Source organism: Pseudophryne corroboree, chromosome 8, assembly GCF_028390025.1.
Source record: "Pseudophryne corroboree isolate aPseCor3 chromosome 8, aPseCor3.hap2, whole genome shotgun sequence".
Classification (NCBI taxonomy): domain Eukaryota; kingdom Metazoa; phylum Chordata; class Amphibia; order Anura; family Myobatrachidae; genus Pseudophryne; species Pseudophryne corroboree.
Genome location: NC_086451.1, coordinates 882034 through 903743, shown reverse-complemented (window position 1 = coordinate 903743; position 21710 = coordinate 882034). Strand labels below are relative to the sequence as shown.

The window sequence follows — 21710 nt, the reverse complement described above, 5'->3', positions numbered from 1 at the left end:
GCTCTACCATGTCCAGGGACTCTGTCTGGTAATGATGTGTATGTGTGTACATATATCCCGCTCTACCATGTCCAGGGACTCTGTGTCTGGTAATGCTGTGTATGTGTGTACATATATCCCGCTCTACCATGTCCAGGGACTCTGTCTGGTAATGCTGTGTATGTGTGTACATATATCCCGCTCTACCATGTCCAGGGACTCTGTCTGGTAATGCTGTGTATGTGTGTACATATATCCCGCTCTACCATGTCCAGGGACTCTGTCTGGTAATGCTGTGTATGTGTGTACATATATCCCGCTCTACCATGTCCAGGGACTCTGTCTGGTAATGCTGTGTATGTGTGTACATATATCCCGCTCTACCATGTCCAGGGACTCTGTCTGGTAATGCTGTGTATGTGTGTACATATATCCCGCTCTACCATGTCCAGGGACTCTGTGTCTGGTAATGCTGTGTATGTGTGTACATATATCCCGCTCTACCATGTCCAGGGACTCTGTCTGGTAATGCTGTGTATGTGTGTACATATATCCCGCTCTACCATGTCCATGGACTCTGTGTCTGGTAATGCTGTGTATGTGTGTACATATATCCCGCTCTACCATGTCCAGGGACTCTGTGTCTGGTAATGCTGTGTATGTGTGTACATATATCCCGCTCTACCATGTCCAGGGACTCTGTGTCTGGTAATGCTGTGTATGTGTGTACATATATCCCTCTCTACCATGTCCAGGGACTCTGTCTGGTAATGCTGTGTATGTGTGTACATATATCCCGCTCTACCATGTCCAGGGACTCTGTCTGGTAATGCTGTGTATGTGTGTACATATATCCCGCTCTACCATGTCCAGGGACTCTGTCTGGTAATGCTGTGTATGTGTGTACATATATCCCGCTCTACCATGTCCAGGGACTCTGTGTCTGGTAATGCTGTGTATGTGTGTACATATATCCCTCTCTACCATGTCCAGGGACTCTGTCTGGTAATGCTGTGTATGTGTGTACATATATCCCGCTCTACCATGTCCAGGGACTCTGTCTGGTAATGCTGTGTATGTGTGTACATATATCCCGCTCTACCATGTCCAGGGACTCTGTCTGGTAATGCTGTGTATGTGTGTACATATATCCCGCTCTACCATGTCCAGGGACTGTGTCTGGTAATGCTGTGTATGTGTGTACATATATCCCGCTCTACCATGTCCAGGGACTCTGTCTGGTAATGCTGTGTATGTGTGTACATATATCCCGCTCTACCATGTCCAGGGACTCTGTCTGGTAATGATGTGTATGTGTGTACATATATCCCGCTCTACCATGTCCAGGGACTCTGTGTCTGGTAATGCTGTGTATGTGTGTACATATATCCCGCTCTACCATGTCCAGGGACTCTGTCTGGTAATGCTGTGTATGTGTGTACATATATCCCGCTCTACCATGTCCAGGGACTCTGTCTGGTAATGCTGTGTATGTGTGTACATATATCCCGCTCTACCATGTCCAGGGACTCTGTGTCTGGTAATGCTGTGTATGTGTGTACATATATCCCGCTCTACCATGTCCAGGGACTCTGTGTCTGGTAATGCTGTGTATGTGTGTACATATATCCCGCTCTACCATGTCCAGGGACTCTGTGTCTGGTAATGCTGTGTATGTGTGTACATATATCCCGCTCTACCATGTCCAGGGACTGTGTCTGGTAATGCTGTGTATGTGTGTACATATATCCCGCTCTACCATGTCCAGGGACTCTGTCTGGTAATGCTGTGTATGTGTGTACATATATCCCGCTCTACCATGTCCAGGGACTCTGTCTGGTAATGCTGTGTATGTGTGTACATATATCCCGCTCTACCATGTCCAGGGACTCTGTGTCTGGTAATGCTGTGTATGTGTGTACATATATCCCGCTCTACCATGTCCAGGGACTCTGTGTCTGGTAATGCTGTGTATGTGTGTACATATATCCCGCTCTACCATGTCCAGGGACTGTGTCTGGTAATGCTGTGTATGGAGCTTCTCCAGAGGATCCATTCCGTGCTCTCAGGAATGTACCGTTGTGTCTCAGTATTCCGATTCCGGGCTGTTGTGGGGGCTTCAATAGGGGCGTTATATCCCAGATTTCAGCTGGGATAGCTCATAATGGGGCTAATACGCAGATTTGAGACTCTCTGTAGAAGTTTGTCTGGTTCTGTTCCACTGCCCATCAAGATCCCCTGGTATATGCCCAGCCGCGTGCTCTTGCCCGCTTCGGCAAGTCGACACGGGTGGCGACCCTGATATGGGAGGCGGTGGTGGGGATATGCGGGGGGATGAGGCATCCTGTGCCCGCAGGTTCAGCTCATGGGTTACACTTATTGAGATTGACAACATTATTAGTGATATCCGGGGAAACCCTTGAGACAACATTCAGGGTCCCTAATAGGGCTCTCACGGCTTTTCCTGTCCTTAACAAAAACAAAAAGGGGGAGGGGAATAAGTTCCCTGTGGTAGACGCTTCTGTAGTAGGCTGTCTAGAAAGGGTGTTTTACCTATACCTGGGTCTGCCGCTCTGTTAGACCTAGAAGACCGCAAGAATCCAGACACGGCGTTAGGGCCCAGTGTTACCTGTGCATAGATTTCTATAGCCATAGTAAGGTGGTCAGGCACATTACTAAAGGATTATATTCTCTGGATAGAGGTGTCATTACATTGTTTCTCCGTCACCTACAGGTTTCTGCTGGGTTCATGGTGGAGGCCATGACGGACCTGGGTCCTCTGGATGCAAGGATGTCTCCCATGGCTGTCTTGACACGCCGGAGACTCTGATTGCGCCTAAGGTCTACAGCGGCGGAATCCAGGATCAGCGTGGAGAAACTACCCTTCCAGGTCAGGCTCTATTTGAGGAGCGTATGGGATGCGTGAATCTCCATGGCTGCCGCGGGTAAGTGACCCTTCTTCCCTCAGCCACTCAGACACTGGGAAATAACTATCCTTTCTACATTTATACCGCAGAGGGTAGGAAGTCCAAAACCCCTACCGCTCTTCATTGGCGGTCGGGTACTATCGAGACAACATGCACCTACCGGTTTACAGGCACAGAAGCCTGGCTATATTTTCTCGAAATTCTCTGTATGAACCTCCGCGTCTGGAGATAGGGCAGGTGGGAGCGTGGCTCAGAAATTTCAGTCAGGTCTGGGTCTCCTCAGGCCTCACCCCGTGGGTAAACGATATCGTGTGCCAGGGGTACAGTGTGGAGTTTTCAGGTATTCCCATTTCACTGTTTCTTAGTGTAGACTTGCCAGCTCTGCTGACAGAACGGGCTATCCTACCAGAAGCCATTGCATAAGGGGAACCGGTAACTCTCATTGATACAGTTCCAAACCCTCTGGAAAGCAGGGTTACTCTTCATATCCCTTTGTGGTACTGAAACCGGACGGTTCAGTCAGACCTGATTTGAACCTGGAATCGTTAAACCTTCTTAGAGGGGGTTTAGGTTCAAACTGGAGTCTCAGAGCGGGGTTTTCAGGTCGGGTGGAGGGGGCATTCCGGGTATCCCTGGCTATCTAGGATGCGTCCCTCCATGTTTTGATTACCACAACACCAGACTTATTTCAGATTGCGCTGTTGGGTTGTCACTGTCAGTTCCAGGCACTACTGTTCGCCCTGTCCGCGACACCGAGGGTGTTCGCAAGGGGGATAGCAGAGCTGTTGCTCATCCTCCGCAGAAAAGGGGTGAACATAGTTCCATATCCGAATGATCTGCTGATACAGACGTCTTACAGGGAGTAGTTGTTGCAGTCCGTTGCTCTCACTACTCGACTGCTCGTGAATTATGTATGGATCCTATATTCTCCAAAGTTACATTTGGAGCCGACAGGGTTGTCTTTCCGGGGAATGCTCCTCGACACGGTGGTGCAGAAGGTGTTTCTGCCGGTGGAGATAGCGTTGGTGATACAGTCAATGGTCCGGGATGTCCTGAAGCCAGCCCGGGTATCTGTTCATCAGTGCATTCACCTTCTGGGGAAGATGGTTGCCTCTTACAAGGCTCTACAGTATGGAAGATTTCATGCTCGGTCATTCCAACTGGATCTCCTAGACCAGTGATCGGGTTCTCACCTACACATGCACCAGAGGATACGTCTGTCGCCGAAAGCAAGGATTTAATCATTTCACTCCTCTGGTGGCTGCAACTGCCTCACCTTCTGGAGGGCCGCAGGTTCGGGGTTCAGAACTGGATCCTTCTAACCACGGATGCAAGTCTCAGAGGTTTGGGCGCAGTCACCCTAGGGGAAACCTTTCAAGGAAGGTGGTCAAGTCAGGAATGCCTTCTTCCAATAAACACCCTGGAGCTAAGAGCCGTGTACAACGGTTTTCGATAAGCAGCACAGCTTCTGCAAGATCGGGCCATTCAAGTGCAGTCGGACAATGTAACGATGGTGGCCTACATAAACCAACAGGGCGGAACGAAGAGCAGAGATGCAATGTCAGAGGTAACAAAAATCCTCCTCTGGGCAGTAAGGCATGCAGTGGCACTGTCAGCAATCTTCATTCCTGGAGTGGACAACTGGGAAGCGGACTTCCTCAGCAGGCACGATCTCCATCCAGGAGAATGGGGACTCCATCCGGAGGTGTTCACAGAGGTGACCAGTCGTTGGGGCTTACCTGAAATAGACATGATGACCTCGCATCTCAACAAGAAGATTCAGAGGTACTGTTCCAGGTCGAGAGACCCACAAGCAGTGGCGGTGGATGCCCTGGTGACACCATGGCTGTTCAAGTCAGTGTATGTGTTCCCTCCACTAACGCTCATTCCAAGAATTCTAAAGCTTGTAAAAAGAACAAGAGTTCGGGCGATCCTTACTGCTCCGGACTGGTCTGGGAGGGCTTGGTACGTGGATCTGCTGGATCTACTGCTGGAACATCCAAGGCCTCTTCCTCTTCGGGAGGATCTTCTGCAACAGGGGCCGTTCGCTTATCAAGACTTGCCACGACTACGTTTGACGGCATGGGGGTTGAGCGCCAGATCTTAGCTCAGAAGGGTATTCCAAGTGCGGTTATTCCTACCCTGATACAGGCTAGGAATGGAGTAACATCTAAACATTACCATCGACTTTGGAAAAAGTATATGTCTTGGTGCAACTCCCAAGAAATTTCCTGAGGTGGAGTTTCAACTTGGACGGTTTCTCCTCTTCCTGCAAGCAGGTGTGGATATGGGCCTGCGTTTGGGATCCATAAAGGTCCAGATTTCGGCTTTATCCATTTTCTTCCAGAAACACTTGGCTGCCCTCCCTGAGGTTTAGACCTTTTTGAAAGGGGTTATGCACATCTAGCCTCCATGGGATCTGACGTGGTGTTGCATTTCCTGCAATCAGATTGGTTTGAGCCTTTACAGGAGGCTGTGGTCAAGTTTCTCACGTGGAAGGCTGTCACATTGTTGGCCTTGGCTTCTGCGCGACGTGTGTCGGACTTGGGGGCTTTGTCCTGTAAAAGCTCCTCTTTAATCCTCCATGAAGATAGAGTTGAGCTCAGGACGGGTCAACAGTTCCTTCCTAAGCTTGTGTTGGTTTTTCATATCAAACAACCTATTGTGGTGCCAGTGGCTACTGACTCCTCAGTTACCTCAGAGTCCTTGGATGTTGTGAGGGCTTTGAAGATCTATATGAAGAGGACTGCTTGTCACAGAAAATTGGACTGTCTGTTTGTCCTTTATGATCCCAAGAAAATTGGGTGTCCTGCTTCTAAGCAGATGATTTCTCACTGGATCAGGTTCACTATCCAGCATGCGTATTCTACGGCTGGATTGCCGTGTCCAAAATCTGTTAAGGCCCACTCTACTTGTATAGTGGGGTTTTCCTGGGCGGCTGCGCGGGTTGTTTCGGCTTTGCAGCTTTGCCGAGCGGCTACTTGGTCTGGGTCGAACACGTTTGCTAAGTTTTTGGCCTCTGAGGACCTCAAGTTTGCCAAAGCAGTTCTGCAGCAGCCTGCGCGCTCTCCCTCCCATTCTGGGAGCTTTGGTACATCCCCATGGTACTAATGTGGACCCCAGCATCCTAGAGGATGCTGGGCGCCCGTCCAGCGCTCCGTTTTCCTGGTTCAAAACTGCTTTGTTCTTAGTTGAGTACTGCGTTTCTTTACTGGGTTCAGTAATGCTTCAGCTGTTGCTTAGTTGTCAGGCTAGTTGGCCTGGTTTGCCTTGTTTGTGTGAGCTGGTAGGAATCTCGCCACTATCTGTGCATTTCCTTCTCTCAAAGTATGTCGTCTCCTCGGGCACAGTTTCTAGACTGAGTCTGGTAGGAGGGGCATAGAGGGAGGAGCCAGCCCACACTGTTAAACTCTTAAAGTGCCAATGGCTCCTGGTGGACCCGTCTATACCCCATGGTATTAATGTGGACCCCAGCATCCTCTATGGACTACGAGAAAAGGATTTAACGGTAGGTAATTAAAATCCTATTTTTAAAAGGATAGAAGTGCATGAAGCAATTTCCTCCTTCCTGTCACATAGACAAAGTATGGTGTCATCTAAACTCCAATCCTTACCACCTGGTAGTTTACACTAAGCCATTGATACATTTATCACATAGCTTTAAAATACGGTTTGTATTTCATTTCCCAAACAAATGTTCCTCATCCTTTTCCTGTCACACACAAAGTCCTTGTAATTTAAACATAAATCTGCATCCTAAATAATACGGCCTAGGAAATCTTGCACCAAACTGTTGTTAAACGAAACCCACAAGTTTGCATTCATAAAACACAATCTGATTAACATGTTCCTGTCTCATTCACATCTCCATGCAAACCCAGTTTTTTGGGCTTACAACAGGAAAGACTGGAAACACAACCAGTCTTCCTTCCAAACCTTAGTTTGTATTTCAAAGAAAATGTTTGGCCACCAAAAAGCCGGCTAATTGACACTTGCTTGTACATAGCAAGTCTGGAGCTAGGACAATTACCATATGACTGGCTATGTACAAGGTGCTGAAGAACAATCATCAAAGCCCTTTAGAATCAAAATAACTCATACTGTACTTTTCTCATAAGTGCCCTGTCCATGCAGTTCTATAACCGCGCAGTCCATCATTCTCCAGCTACGCACTGCGCAGCAATATAACATATTAAGACACATTATTAAACATACATTTAAACAGTCCGCACCTTGCGCCGTAAGTACATTTAACAGTGGCGCCAAGCGCCTATTGTCCTTAACATGGCGTCGGGCACTTTAATGGTTACCCCATTACGTACCGTGGCCGCCATTAACCATGTGGCCGCCAGGGTCTCAGGCCACAGGAGGGCTATGCCCTGTGATACTGGAAATACTGGTGCGTAAGACATTCCTATGTAGTAAGGCAGGTTCAGGCGTCCTGTGGTCCTGCGCCCGGAAGGCGGCTGTGAGTGGGTTTATGCCGTCTGCAGCTAGTAAGCTGATAGTGATTCCCATAGAAGCTATTCTCCATCCTCCACCTGTAAGTAATCCGACACTTACTGACACCTTCCCGGATGGCGGTTACGTGCACTGTGCCTGAGCTCTGTGTCACAGTATGTACAACATGAATCTGTATATAGTATATCACTTTATTCTCTTACGCTGTGTGTAGTATTTTGCCATCAATAAATGCACGCTCATTGGCAGTTACCATTACCTGCGGCGCCCCCGGCTGTACTGTTATCATTACCTGCGGCGCCCCCGGCTGTACTGTGTTACCATTACCTGCACTGCCCCCAGCTGTACTGTGTTACCATTACCTGCACTGCCCCCGGCTGTACTGTGTTACCATTACCTGCAGCGCCCCCGGCTGTACTGTGTTACCATTACCTGCAGCGCCCCCAGCTGTACTGTGTTACCATTACCTGCACTGCCCCCAGCTGTACTGTGTTACCATTACCTGCGCTGCCCCCAGCTGTACTGTTACCATTACCTGCGCTGCCCCCGGCTGTACTGTGTTACCATTACCTGCGCTGCCCCCGGCTATACTGTGTTACCATTACCTGCGCTGCCCCCGGCTGTACTGTGTTACCATTACCTGCGCTGCCCCCGGCTGTACTGTGTTACCATTACCTGCACTGCCCCCAGCTGTACTGTGTTACCATTACCTGCACTGCCCCCGGCTGTACTGTGTTACCATTACCTGTGCTGCCCCTGGCTGTACTGTTACCATTACCTGCAGCGCCCCCGGCTGTACTGTGTTACCATTACCTGCGCTGCCCCCAGCTGTACTGTGTTACCATTACCTGCGCTGCCCCCGGCTGTACTGTTACCATTACCTGCGCTGCCCCCGACTGTACTGTGTTACCATTACCTGCGCTGCCCCCGGCTGTACTGTGTTACCATTACCTGCACTGCCCCCGGCTGTACTGTGTTACCATTACCTGCAGCGCCCCCGGCTGTACTGTGTTACCATTACCTGCACTGCCCCCGGCTGTACTGTGTTACCATTACCTGCAGCGCCCCCGGCTGTACTGTGTTACCATTACCTGCAGCGCCCCCGGCTGTACTGTGTTACCATTACCTGCAGCGCCCCCGGCTGTACTGTGTTACCATTACCTGCGCTGCCCCCGGCTGTACTGTGTTACCATTACCTGCGCTGCCCCTGGCTGTACTGTAACCATTACCTGCGGCGCCCCCGGCTGTACTGTGTTACCATTACCTGCGGCGCCCCCGGCTGTACTGTGTTACCATTACCTGCGGTGCCCCTGGCTGTACTGTGTTACCATTACCTGCGTTGCCCCCGGCTGTACTGTGTTACCATTACCTGCGCTGCCCCCGGCTGTACTGTTACCATTACCTGCGTTGCCCCCGGCTGTACTGTTACCATTACCTGCGCTGCCCCCGGCTGTACTGTGTTACCATTACCTGCGGCGCCCCCGGCTGTACTGTGTTACCATTACCTGCGGCGCCCCCGGCTGTACTGTGTTACCATTACCTGTGTGACGCCCCCAAGCTGTACTGTGTTACCATTACCTGCGGCGCCCCCAGCTGTACTGTTACGGCCTCTGCAGTAATCAGTACGTGTGAGGTGGATAGGGAGAGCGGCCTCTGCAGTAATCAGTACGTGTGAGGTGGATAGGGAGAGCGGCCTCTGCAGTAATCAGTACGTGTGAGGTGGATAGGGAGAGCGGCCTCTGCAGTAATCAGTACGTGTGAGGTGGATAGGGAGAGCGGCCTCTGCAGTAATCAGTACGTGAGGTGGAAAGGGAGCGCGGGGCCTCTGCGGTTATCGGTGCGTGTGAGGTGGATAGGGAGAGCGGCCTCTGCAGTAATCAGTGCGTGTGAGGTGGATAGGGAGAACGGCCTCTGCGGTAATCAGTGCGTGTGAGGTGGATAGGGAGAGCGGCCTCTGCAGTAATCAGTGCGTGTGAGGTGGATAGGGAGAACGGCCTCTGCAGTAATCAGTACGTGTGAGGTGGATAGGGAGAGCGGCCTCTGCAGTAATCAGTACGTGTGAGGTGGATAGGGAGAGCGGCCTCTGCAGTAATCAGTACGTGTGAGGTGGATAGGGAGAGCGGCCTCTGCAGTAATCAGTACGTGTGAGGTGGATAGGGAGAGCGGCCTCTGCAGTAATCAGTACGTGTGAGGTGGATAGGGAGAGCGGCCTCTGCAGTAATCAGTACGTGTGAGGTGGATAGGGAGAGCGGCCTCTGCAGTAATCAGTACGTGTGAGGTGGATAGGGAGAGCGGTCTCTGCGGTAATCAGTACATGTGAGGTGGATAGGGAGAGCGGCCTCTGCAGTAATCAGTACGTGAGGTGGAAAGGGAGCGCGGGGCCTCTGCGGTTATCGGTGCGTGTGAGGTGGATAGGGAGAGCGGCCTCTGCAGTAATCAGTGCGTGTGAGGTGGATAGGGAGAACGGCCTCTGCGGTAATCAGTGCGTGTGAGGTGGATAGGGAGAGCGGCCTCTGCAGTAATCAGTGCGTGTGAGGTGGATAGGGAGAACGGCCTCTGCAGTAATCAGTACGTGTGAGGTGGATAGGGAGAGCGGCCTCTGCAGTAATCAGTACGTGTGAGGTGGATAGGGAGAGCGGCCTCTGCAGTAATCAGTACGTGTGAGGTGGATAGGGAGAGCGGCCTCTGCAGTAATCAGTACGTGTGAGGTGGATAGGGAGAGCGGTCTCTGCGGTAATCAGTACATGTGAGGTGGATAGGGAGAGCGGCCTCTGCAGTAATCAGTACGTGAGGTGGAAAGGGAGCGCGGGGCCTCTGCGGTTATCGGTGCGTGTGAGGTGGATAGGGAGAGCGGCCTCTGCAGTAATCAGTGCGTGTGAGGTGGATAGGGAGAACGGCCTCTGCGGTAATCAGTGCGTGTGAGGTGGATAGGGAGAGCGGCCTCTGCAGTAATCAGTACGTGTGAGGTGGATAGGGAGAGCGGCCTCTGCAGTAATCAGTACGTGTGAGGTGGATAGGGAGAGCGGCCTCTGCGGTAATCCGTACGTGTGAGGTGGATAGGGAGAGCGGCCTCTGCAGTAATCAGTACGTGTGAGGTGGATAGGGAGAGCGGCCTCTGCAGTAATCAGTACGTGAGGTGGAAAGGGAGCGCGGGGCCTCTGCAGTAATCAGTACGTGTGAGGTGGATAGGGAGAGCGGCCTCTGCAGTAATCAGTACGTGAGGTGGAAAGGGAGCGCGGGGCCTCTGCAGTAATCAGTACGTGTGAGGTGGATAGGGAGAGCGGCCTCTGCAGTAATCAGTACGTGAGGTGGAAAGGGAGCGCGGGGCCTCTGCAGTAATCAGTACGTGTGAGGTGGATAGGGAGAGCGGCCTCTGCAGTAATCAGTATGTGTGAGGTGGATAGGGAGAGCGGTCTCTGCAGTAATCAGTATGTGTGAGGTGGATAGGGAGAGCGGTCTCTGCAGTAATCAGTATGTGTGAGGTGGATAGGGAGAGCGGTCTCTGCAGTAATCAGTACGTGTGAGGTGGATAGGGAGAGCGGCCTCTGCAGTAATCAGTATGTGTGAGGTGGATAGGGAGAGCGGTCTCTGCAGTAATCAGTATGTGTGAGGTGGATAGGGAGAGCGGCCTCTGCAGTAATCAGTACGTGAGGTGGATAGGGAGAGCGGCCTCTGCAGTAATCAGTACGTGTGAGGTGGAAAGGGAGCGCGGGGCCTCTGCAGTAATCAGTACGTGTGAGGTGGATAGGGAGAGCGGCCTCTGCAGTAATCAGTACGTGTGAGGTGGATAGGGAGAGCGGCCTCTGCAGTAATCAGTACGTGTGAGGTGGATAGGGAGAGCGGCCTCTGCAGTAATCAGTACGTGTGAGGTGGATAGGGAGAGCGGCCTCTGCGGTAATCAGTACATGTGAGGTGGATAGGGAGAGCGGCCTCTGCAGTAATCAGTACGTGTGAGGTGGATAGGGAGAGCGGTCTCTGCGGTAATCAGTACATGTGAGGTGGATAGGGAGAGCGGCCTCTGCAGTAATCAGTACGTGAGGTGGAAAGGGAGCGCGGGGCCTCTGCGGTTATCGGTGCGTGTGAGGTGGATAGGGAGAGCGGCCTCTGCAGTAATCAGTGCGTGTGAGGTGGATAGGGAGAACGGCCTCTGCGGTAATCAGTGCGTGTGAGGTGGATAGGGAGAGCGGCCTTTGCAGTAATCAGTACGTGTGAGGTGGATAGGGAGAGCGGCCTCTGCAGTAATCAGTGCGTGTGAGGTGGATAGGGAGAACGGCCTCTGCGGTAATCAGTGCGTGTGAGGTGGATAGGGAGAGCGGCCTCTGCAGTAATCAGTACGTGTGAGGTGGATAGGGAGAGCGGCCTCTGCAGTAATCAGTACGTGTGAGGTGGATAGGGAGAGCGGCCTCTGCGGTAATCCGTACGTGTGAGGTGGATAGGGAGAGCGGCCTCTGCAGTAATCAGTACGTGTGAGGTGGATAGGGAGAGCGGCCTCTGCGGTAATCAGTACGTGAGGTGGAAAGGGAGCGCGGGGCCTCTGCAGTAATCAGTACGTGTGAGGTGGATAGGGAGAGCGGCCTCTGCAGTAATCAGTACGTGAGGTGGAAAGGGAGCGCGGGGCCTCTGCAGTAATCAGTACGTGTGAGGTGGATAGGGAGAGCGGCCTCTGCAGTAATCAGTACGTGAGGTGGAAAGGGAGCGCGGGGCCTCTGCAGTAATCAGTACGTGTGAGGTGGATAGGGAGAGCGGCCTCTGCAGTAATCAGTATGTGTGAGGTGGATAGGGAGAGCGGTCTCTGCAGTAATCAGTATGTGTGAGGTGGATAGGGAGAGCGGTCTCTGCAGTAATCAGTATGTGTGAGGTGGATAGGGAGAGCGGTCTCTGCAGTAATCAGTACGTGTGAGGTGGATAGGGAGAGCGGCCTCTGCAGTAATCAGTATGTGTGAGGTGGATAGGGAGAGCGGTCTCTGCAGTAATCAGTATGTGTGAGGTGGATAGGGAGAGCGGCCTCTGCAGTAATCAGTACGTGAGGTGGATAGGGAGAGCGGCCTCTGCAGTAATCAGTACGTGTGAGGTGGAAAGGGAGCGCGGGGCCTCTGCAGTAATCAGTACGTGTGAGGTGGATAGGGAGAGCGGCCTCTGCAGTAATCAGTACGTGTGAGGTGGATAGGGAGAGCGGCCTCTGCAGTAATCAGTACGTGTGAGGTGGATAGGGAGAGCGGCCTCTGCAGTAATCAGTACGTGTGAGGTGGATAGGGAGAGCGGCCTCTGCGGTAATCAGTACGTGTGAGGTGGATAGGGAGAGCGGTCTCTGCAGTAATCAGTACGTGTGAGGTGGATAGGGAGAGCGGCCTCTGCAGTAATCAGTACGTGTGAGGTGGATAGGGAGAGCGGCCTCTGCGGTAATCAGTACGTGTGAGGTGGATAGGGAGAGCGGCCTGACTCTGCAAACATCGTATTGTTGCACATGGGACCCACTTACTATTTCTGACACTGGACCTATGTGACAAGTGCTCTGATGGATGTATAAGGGGCAATTGCTTCCCAGTCGGTCATTTTTTATCTCTCTGGAGTAAAGATTACGACCATTTGCTCCTTTACAGGGAATCCCGGTAACTGTAAATAGAGTGTAGAGCCCCTGTAGTCTCTATGAGAAGAGATATGTGCCTCAGGGTGGGGTCAATACGCAGCAGTTTCCTTATTACTGGACTATCTGTACTATCCCTTTATCCCGGGACACTCATGAATGACACAGGTTCTGTGGCTGACTTCAGGTCTGCATGTCACCTGGGTTTAAGCAGTTACAGAACCTGTCTCATTCATGAGCGTCCCGGGATAAAGGGATAGTACGGTAAGCCTAGTGTAACTGATGAGCGTCCCGGTATAAAGGGATAGTACGGTAAGCCTAGTGTAACTGATGAGCGCCCCGGTATAAAGGGATAGTACGGTAAGCCTAGTGTAACTGATGAGCGTCCCGGTATAAAGGCATAGTACGGTAAGCCTAGTGTAATTGAGGAGCGTCCCGGTATAAAGGGATAGTACGGTAATTGATGAGCGTCCCGGTATAAAGGGATACTACGGTAGCCTAGTGTACTCAATGAGCGTCCCGGTATAAAGGGATAGCACGGTAAGCCTAGTGTACTTGATGAGCGTCCCGGTATAAAGGGATAGTACGGTAAGCCTAGTGTAACTGATGAGCGTCCCGGTATAAAGGGATAGTACGGTAAGCCTAGTGTAATTGATGAGCATCCCGGTATAAAGGGATAGTACAGTAAGCCTAGTGTAATTGATGAGCGTCCCGGTATAAAGGGATAGCACGGTAAGCCTAGTGCAGGCCTGGCCAACCTGTGGCTCTCCAGATGTTGTGAAACTACACATACCAGCATGCCCTGCCACATTTTTAGCATTCCTTAATAGCAAAACTGTGGCAAAGCATGATGGGACTTGTAGTTTTACAACAGCTGGAGAGCCACAGGTTGGCCAGGCCTGGCCTAGTGTAATTGATGAGCATCCCGGTATAAAGGGATAGTACAGTAAGCCTAGTGTAATTGATGAGCGTCCCGGTATAAAGGGATAGTACGGTAAGCCTAGTGTAATTGATGAGCATCCCGGTATAAAGGGATAGTACAGTAAGCCTAGTGTAATTGATGAGCATCCCGGTATAAAGGGATAGTACAGTAAGCCTAGTGTAATTGATGAGCGTCCCGGTATAAAGGGATCGTACGGTAAGCCTAGTGTAATTGATGAGCGTCCCGGTATAAAGGGATAGCACGGTAAGCCTAGTGTAACTGATGAGCGTCCCGGTATAAAGGGATAGTACGGTAAGCCTAGTGTAACTGATGAGCGTCCCGGTATAAAGGGATAGTACGGTAAGCCTAGTGTAACCGATGAGCGTCCCGGTATAAAGGGATAGTACGGTAAGCCTAGTGTAATTGATGAGCGTCCCGGTATAAAAGGATAGACAGTGAGCCTAGTGTAATTGATGAGCGTCCCGGTATAAAGGGGTAGTACGGTAAGCCTAGTGTAACTGATGAGCGTCCCGGTATAAAGGGATAGTACGGTAAGCCTAGTGTAACTGATGAGCGTCCCGGTATAAAGGGATAGTACGGTAAGCCTAGTGTAACTGATGAGCGTCCCGGTATAAAGGGATAGCACGGTAAGCCTAGTGTAACTGATGAGCGTCCCGGTATAAAGGGATAGCACGGTAAGCCTGGTGTAATTGATGAGCATCCTGGTATAAAGGGATAGTACGGTAAGCCTAGTGTAACTGATGAGCGTCCCGGTATAAAGGGATAGTACGGTAAGTCTGGTGTAACTGATGAGCGTCCCGGGATAAAGGGATAGTACGGTAAGCCTAGTGTAACTGATGAGCGTCCCGGTATAAAGGGATAGTACAGTAAGCCTAGTGTAACTGATGAGCGTCCCGGTATAAAGGGATAGCACGGTAAGCCTAGTGTAACTGATGAGCGTCCCGGTATAAAGGCATAGTACGGTAAGCCTAGTGTAATTGAGGAGCGTCCCGGTATAAAGGGATAGTACGGTAATTGATGAGCGTCCCGGTATAAAGGGATACTACGGTAGCCTAGTGTACTCAATGAGCGTCCCGGTATAAAGGGATAGCACGGTAAGCCTAGTGTACTTGATGAGCATCCCGGTATAAAGGGATAGTATGGTAAGCCTAGTGTAACTGATGAGCGTCCCGGTATAAAGGGATAGCACGGTAAGCCTAGTGTAACTGATGAGCGTCCCGGTATAAAGGGATAGTACGGTAAGCCTAGTGTAACTGATGAGCGTCCCGGTATAAAGGGATAGTACGGTAAGCCTAGTGTAATTGATGAGCGTCCCGGTATAAAAGGATAGACAGTGAGCCTAGTGTAATTGATGAGCGTCCCGGTATAAAGGGGTAGTACGGTAAGCCTAGTGTAACTGATGAGCGTCCCGGTATAAAGGGATAGTACGGTAAGCCTAGTGTAACTGATGAGCGTCCCGGTATAAAGGGATAGCACGGTAAGCCTGGTGTAATTGATGAGCATCCTGGTATAAAGGGATAGTACGGTAAGCCTAGTGTAACTGATGAGCGTCCCGGTATAAAGGGATAGTACGGTAAGCCTGGTGTAACTGATGAGCGTCCCGGGATAAAGGGATAGTACGGTAAGCCTAGTGTAACTGATGAGCGTCCCGGTATAAAGGGATAGTACGGTAAGCCTAGTGTAACTGATGAGCGTCCCGGTATAAAGGGATAGCACGGTAAGCCTAGTGTAACTGATGAGCGTCCCGGTATAAAGGGATAGTACGGTAAGCCTAGTGTAACTGATGAGCGTCCCGGTATAAAGGGATAGTACGGTAAGCCTAGTGTAACTGATGAGCGTCCCGGTATAAAGGGATAGCACGGTAAGCCTAGTGTAATTGATGAGCGTCCCGGTATAAAAGGATAGACGGTGAGCCTAGTGTAATTGATGAGCGTCCTGGTATAAAGGGATAGTACGGTAAGCCTAGTGTAACTGATGAGCGTCCCGGTATAAAGGGATAGTACGGTAAGCCTAGTGTAACTGATGAGCGTCCCGGTATAAAGGGATAGCACGGTAAGCCTACGTATTTCAGAGTGGAAGAAATTGCTGAATAAGCCTGAGACTGTATATTCTATGCTTGCCTGGCAATTTTACTCTGACCAAACAGTTCTTTCAGTCTGAGTAAGGAAAGTATGACCATTTGCAGAAGTTCCAGCAGCGAGATTCCACTTTCAGTACCACATTTTAAGAATACAGAAACCCCCGTCCTCTTGGCCAGCAGTTCAAATGATGACATCAATAATAATAGTATATGTACAATAAGATTACTAGAGCTGCCACATCATGCAGGGTAAGAGCGGAGCTGCTGCACACGCCCAGTGGTAGTAGCTTCTTCTACCAAGTTTTATCTGAGCACTCAGTCACTGCACTGGATCAGAGAGCAGCTGCCAGGAAGTAGAGATAGGAGCCTTACCATGAGGCGGGAGAATGTGTGCTTAGAAAGTTCAGTTCTGTCTCCTTCTGGTTCTATTATGTTTGTGTATTTATCATGGATTGTTTAATTTTTTCCTTACAGTTACTTTATTTATGCTAATTAAATATGTTTGACACAGCCTGTACTATAGACCTTTAGTGTTAAATATTAATACTGTATTCCAATGTATAAAAGACCAGTGTTTACATTAATGTCCAGGGTCCGTATTAGGTTCCCCCAGACTCCCACGCTTGCTCCAATGTTCCGCAGAGTGGGAGATTGTGGATTGCATTTGGAACCCCCCCACTTGATGGCGACTATCCGATCGCAGACCTACGCAAATTCGCAGAGAAGCGATCAGATCTGAATCTGCTGGCAGTGCACTTGTATCTATCGTTGAATAGTATGGGGTAAATGATAGTATAAGTAAGGGAAGGAAATGCACATGAGAGAAGAGGGCCCTGCTTGTGAGAGCTTGCATTCTAAAGGGGAGGGGCAGACAGACAGGGGTCTTCTGCTGTTGGTCCAGGGGAGGGAGGTCTCTCATTCATGATGTGTTATTGGTCAGTTCATATGCAAGCAACGTCCAGTTTGGGTTAGCCACTGGTTTTTGCTGCACACATGCTGTCTTTCAGGAAGTTCTTTTGTTCACTTTAGAATGTGGCTTCATATTCATACATTTAATCATAACTAATCATTGCAATGAGCTACAATCTACCCATAGCTATCAAATTACTCCACACATTCTCCTGATCATTTTGACAATAAGCATGATATAATTAACTTGTTCCGTTCCAATAATACATATATATCTGATGTTACTCTATTATATAATTTAATACAAAATGGTGCTAAACATGTTTTGTCTTTGTGTTGTATGAATATGTTGTATATGTCTTTGTGGCTTCTCTGTGCGAATGCGTATGCTACCGTATTTGCGCAAAACGCATGAACAGAGGCCACTCTGTTTGGAGTTTGAATATTGTGTGTATGTAATATTTTTTACTTTGACAGGTGACATCACTGGAAGGTGCAATCCTATTAAAATGAAGTGTGGGATATTTTTTACTTTCTAACATGTATCACATTGTCAGACAAAAAAAATAAAATAATAATAATAATATATAAATATATATTTACTATTTTTACTTGTTTTGTTTCTTCAGGCTGCCACTAATGAGTTATGTTTCTGGACTATTATGGCACCCAGAATCACATGACTTATGATGTAATGAGCAGGGAGGCTTTGGGATGCCCCTCTGAGCTCTGCCTGCACTGTGACGTCCTCCTTCTCCCCATCACACAAGATACTGAGAGCTTCCACAGACTAACTCTTTCAGTGTTGGACAGCCATATTGTTTGCCTTCCAACGTCATTTTGAAGAGAGAGAATTATTTGTAGAAGGACAGCTAAGAACGGTGACTCTCTGGTGTATTCTTAAAAGGTACTTGGCTTGTTTTCTCAAGGAAATAAACATATATATATATATATATATATATATGTAGGATAGCTGCTTTAAATAGAATAAACAGACATTGCTTACAAAGGTGCATTCTTAGGCTTTTTGCTACTTCAGGCGCACTTAGTATTTCCCTGTCCAATTATTTACATGTCATTCTTAAACAAGAGCGATGTTACCTGTTGTTGTATCTTAACATGTCAGATGTGGCTTGAGGGAAAAACAATGTCTTTGTGACACAGAGGAGAAACTCGTCAGTCTAGCTGTACCTGTGGGGTATGTTCTTTTAGCTTGCGGATAGATTTTAAATGAATGCTGTTTATATATTAATACAGAGTGTGATAGTGACGTGGGGTGAGGCAGGTGAGGCAGAGCCTTTCCTGTCATACTGATGTTTGCAGCAGAGTTTTTACTGTATACAGTATATGAAAAATACAAAGAATATGTTTGAATTATCTTCTTTGTATTATTTTAATCATTTTTTAGGCCAAAACTCTGAAGTAATAAGTCTATGGCAGGTGAGGCAGTGCTCTCTTCCCCCCTTCCCCGCCTAACGTTTCCGCACATCTCTGATCAATACTCGCCAAATTTCCAGGAGTTGTATACTGCTGCACCTGTGTATAATGCCCACATGTATATACTGCTTCACCTGTGTATAATGTCCAGATGTATATACTGCTGCACCTGTGTATAATGCCCAGATATGCCCTTTGGCTCATATATTGCGTGTAAATCTGGTTCTGGTGCTAGTCAGTGCTTTCCGAGCCATTTACCTCACCGCACATCCCTGGTGGATGACTGCACTTTACACTCTCATGTGTCCTGTTCCATTTAGTTTGTCTCGCTGCATGTAGGGATTGTTACAGTACAGTGGCCCTGTCCTGCTGCATGTAGGGATTGTTACAGTACAGTGGCCCTGTCCTGCTGCATGTAGGGATTGTTACAGTACAGTGGCCCTGCCCTGCTGAGCTAGGGATTGGTACAGTACGTGGGTCCTGCTCCGCTGCATGTGGGACGTGTTACAGTACATAGGTCCTGCTCCGCTACATGTAGGGAGTGTTACAGTACATAGGTCCTGTCCTGCTGCGCTAGGGATTGTTACAGTACGTAGGTCCTGCTCCGCTGCATGTGGGAAGTGTTACAGTACATAGGTCCTGCTCCGCTGCATGTAGGGAGTGTTACAGTACATAGGTTCTGCTCCGCTGCATGTAGGGATTGTTACAGTACGTGGGTCCTGTCCTGCTGCATGTAGGGAGTGTTACAGTACATGGCTCATGTCCAGCTGCATGTAGGGAGTGTTACAGTACATGGCTCATGTCCAGCTGCATGTAGGGATTGTTACAGTACGTGTGTCCTGCTCCGCTGCATGTAGGGAGTGTCACAGTACATAGGTCCTGCTCCGCTGCATGTAGGGAGTGTTACAGTACATAGGTCCTGCTCCGCTGCATGTAGGGAGTGTTACAGTACATAGGTTCTGCTCTGCTGCATGTAGGGAGTGTTACAGTACGTGGGTCCTGTCCCGCTGCATGTAGGGAGTGTTACAGTACATAGGTCCTGCTCCGCTGCATGTAGGGATTGTTACAGTACGTGGGTCCTGCTCCGCTGCATGTAGGGAATGTCACAGTACATAGGTCCTGCTCCGCTGCATTTGGGGAGTGTTACAGTACATAGATCCTGCTCCGCTGCATGTAGGGAGTGTTACAGTACATATGTTCTGCTCCGCTGCATGTAGGGAGTGTTACAGTACATAGGTCCTGCTCCGCTGCATGTAGGGAGTGTTACAGTACATAGGTCCTGCTCCGCTGCATTTGGGGAGTGTTACAGTACGTGGGTCCTGCTCCGCTGCATGTAGGGAGTGTCACAGTACATAAGTCCTGCTCCGCTGCATGTAGGGAGTGTTACAGTACATAGCTCCTGCTCCGCTGCATGTAGGGAGTGTTACCGTACATAGGTTCTGCTCCGCTGCATGTAGGGAGTGTTACAGTACATAGGTCCTGCTCCGCTGCATGTAGGGAGTGTTACAGTATGTGGGTCCTATCCTGCTGCATGTAGGGATTACTACAGTACGTGGCTCCTGTCCAGCGGCATGTAGGGACTGTTACAGTATATGGGCCATGTCCCACTGCATGTAGGGAATGTTAAAGTACATGGCTCATGTCCAGCTGCATGTAGGGATTGTTACAGTACGGGGGTCCTGCTCTGCTGCATGTAGGGAGTGTTACAGTACATAGGTCCTGCTCCGCTGCATGTAAGGAGTGTTACAGTACATAGGTCCTGCTCCGCTGCATGTAGGGAGTGTTACAGTACATAGGTCCTGCTCCGCTGCATGTAAGGAGTGTTACAGTACATAGGTCCTGCTCCGCTGCATGTAAGGAGTGTTACAGTACATAGGTCCTGCTCCGCTGCATGTAAGGAGTGTTACAGTACATAGGTCCTGCTCCGCTGCATGTAGGGAGTGTTACAGTACATAGGTCCTGCTCTGCTGCATGTAAGGAGTGTTACAGTACATAGGTCATGCTCCGCTGCATGTAGGGAGTGTTACAGTACATAGGTCCTGCTCCGCTGCATGCAGGGAGTGTTACAGTACATAGGTCCTGCTCCGCTGCATGTAGGGAGTGTTACAGTACATAGGTCCTGCTGCGCTGCATGTAGGGATTGTTACAGTATGTGGGTCCTATCCTGCTGCATGTCGGGATTGTTACAGTACATAGGTCCTGCTCCGCTGCATGTAGGGAGTGTTACAGTACATAGGTCCTGCTCCGCTGCATGTAGGGAGTGTTACAGTACATAGGTCCTGCTCAGCTGCATGTAGGGATTGTTACAGTATGTGGGTCCTATCCTGCTGCATGTCGGGATTGTTACAGTACATAGGTCCTGCTCCGCTGCATGTAGGGAGTGTTACAGTACATTGGTCCTGCTCCGCTGCATGTAGGGAGTGTTACAGTACATAGGTCCTGCTCCGCTGCATGTAGGGAGTGTTACAGTACTTGGCTCATGTCCAGCTGCATGTAGGGATTGTTACAGTACGGGGTCCTGCTCTGGTGCATGTAGGGAGTGTTACAGTACATAGGTCCTACTCCGCTGCATGTAGGGAGTGTTTCAGTACGTGGCTCCTGTCCCGCTACATGTAGGGAGTGTTACAGTACATAGGTCCTGCTCCGCTGCATGTAGGGAGTGTTACAGTACATAGGTTTTGCTCCGCTGCATGTAGGGGGGGTTGCAGTACATAGGTTCTGCTCCGCTGCATGTAGGGAGTGTTACAGTACATAGGTCCTGCTCCGCTGCATGTAGGGAGTGTTACAGTACATAGGTTTTGCTCCGCTGCATGTAGGGGGGGTTGCAGTACATAGGTTCTGCTCCACTGCATGTAGGGAGTGTTACAGTACATAGGTCCTGCTCCGCTGCATGTAGGGGGGGTTGCAGTACATAGGTTCTGCTCCGCTGCATGTAGGGGGTTGCAGTACATAGGTTCTGCTCCGCTGCATGTAGGGAGTGTTACAGTACATAGGTCCTGTCCCGCTGCATGTAGGGGGGGTTTCAGTACATAGGTCCTGCTCCGCTGCATGTAGGGATTGTTACAGTACATAGCTCCTGCTCCGCTGCATGTAGGGAGTGTGATAGTGTGGAGAACATACAGAAGACACTACATCTCATTATTTTTTATTGATAGACGTTGTGACGTCTTCTCATCATGTCGGAAGAGGAGGATGAAGATTGTTGGAGTAAACTGGAACATTACAGGGTCAAGTTAATCTCTGTCATAGATCCTAACAGAATAACCCCTTACCTCCGCCAGTGTCGTGTCCTGAACAGTGATGACGAGGAGCAAGTATTTAACGACCCCAGCCTTGTTATCCGCAAAAGAAAAGTGGGTGAGTTTTGTACCAGTTGCCGCCCTCACAAAC

General features: G+C 49.8%; 1 protein-coding gene across 2 annotated transcripts in view; it reads left to right on the top strand.

Moving 5' to 3' along the window:
- CARD9 (caspase recruitment domain family member 9) overlaps window positions 1-21710 on the top strand; it is a 238687-nt gene that overhangs the window by 139489 nt on the left and 77488 nt on the right. For both annotated transcript variants that reach the window (XM_063935814.1, XM_063935813.1), the window contains exons 3-4: window positions 17513-17790; window positions 21476-21677. In XM_063935814.1, the coding sequence (XP_063791884.1) occupies window positions 21497-21677 (181 nt within the window). In that variant the 5' untranslated portion in view covers window positions 17513-17790; window positions 21476-21496. The remainder of the gene's footprint in view (window positions 1-17512; window positions 17791-21475; window positions 21678-21710) is intronic.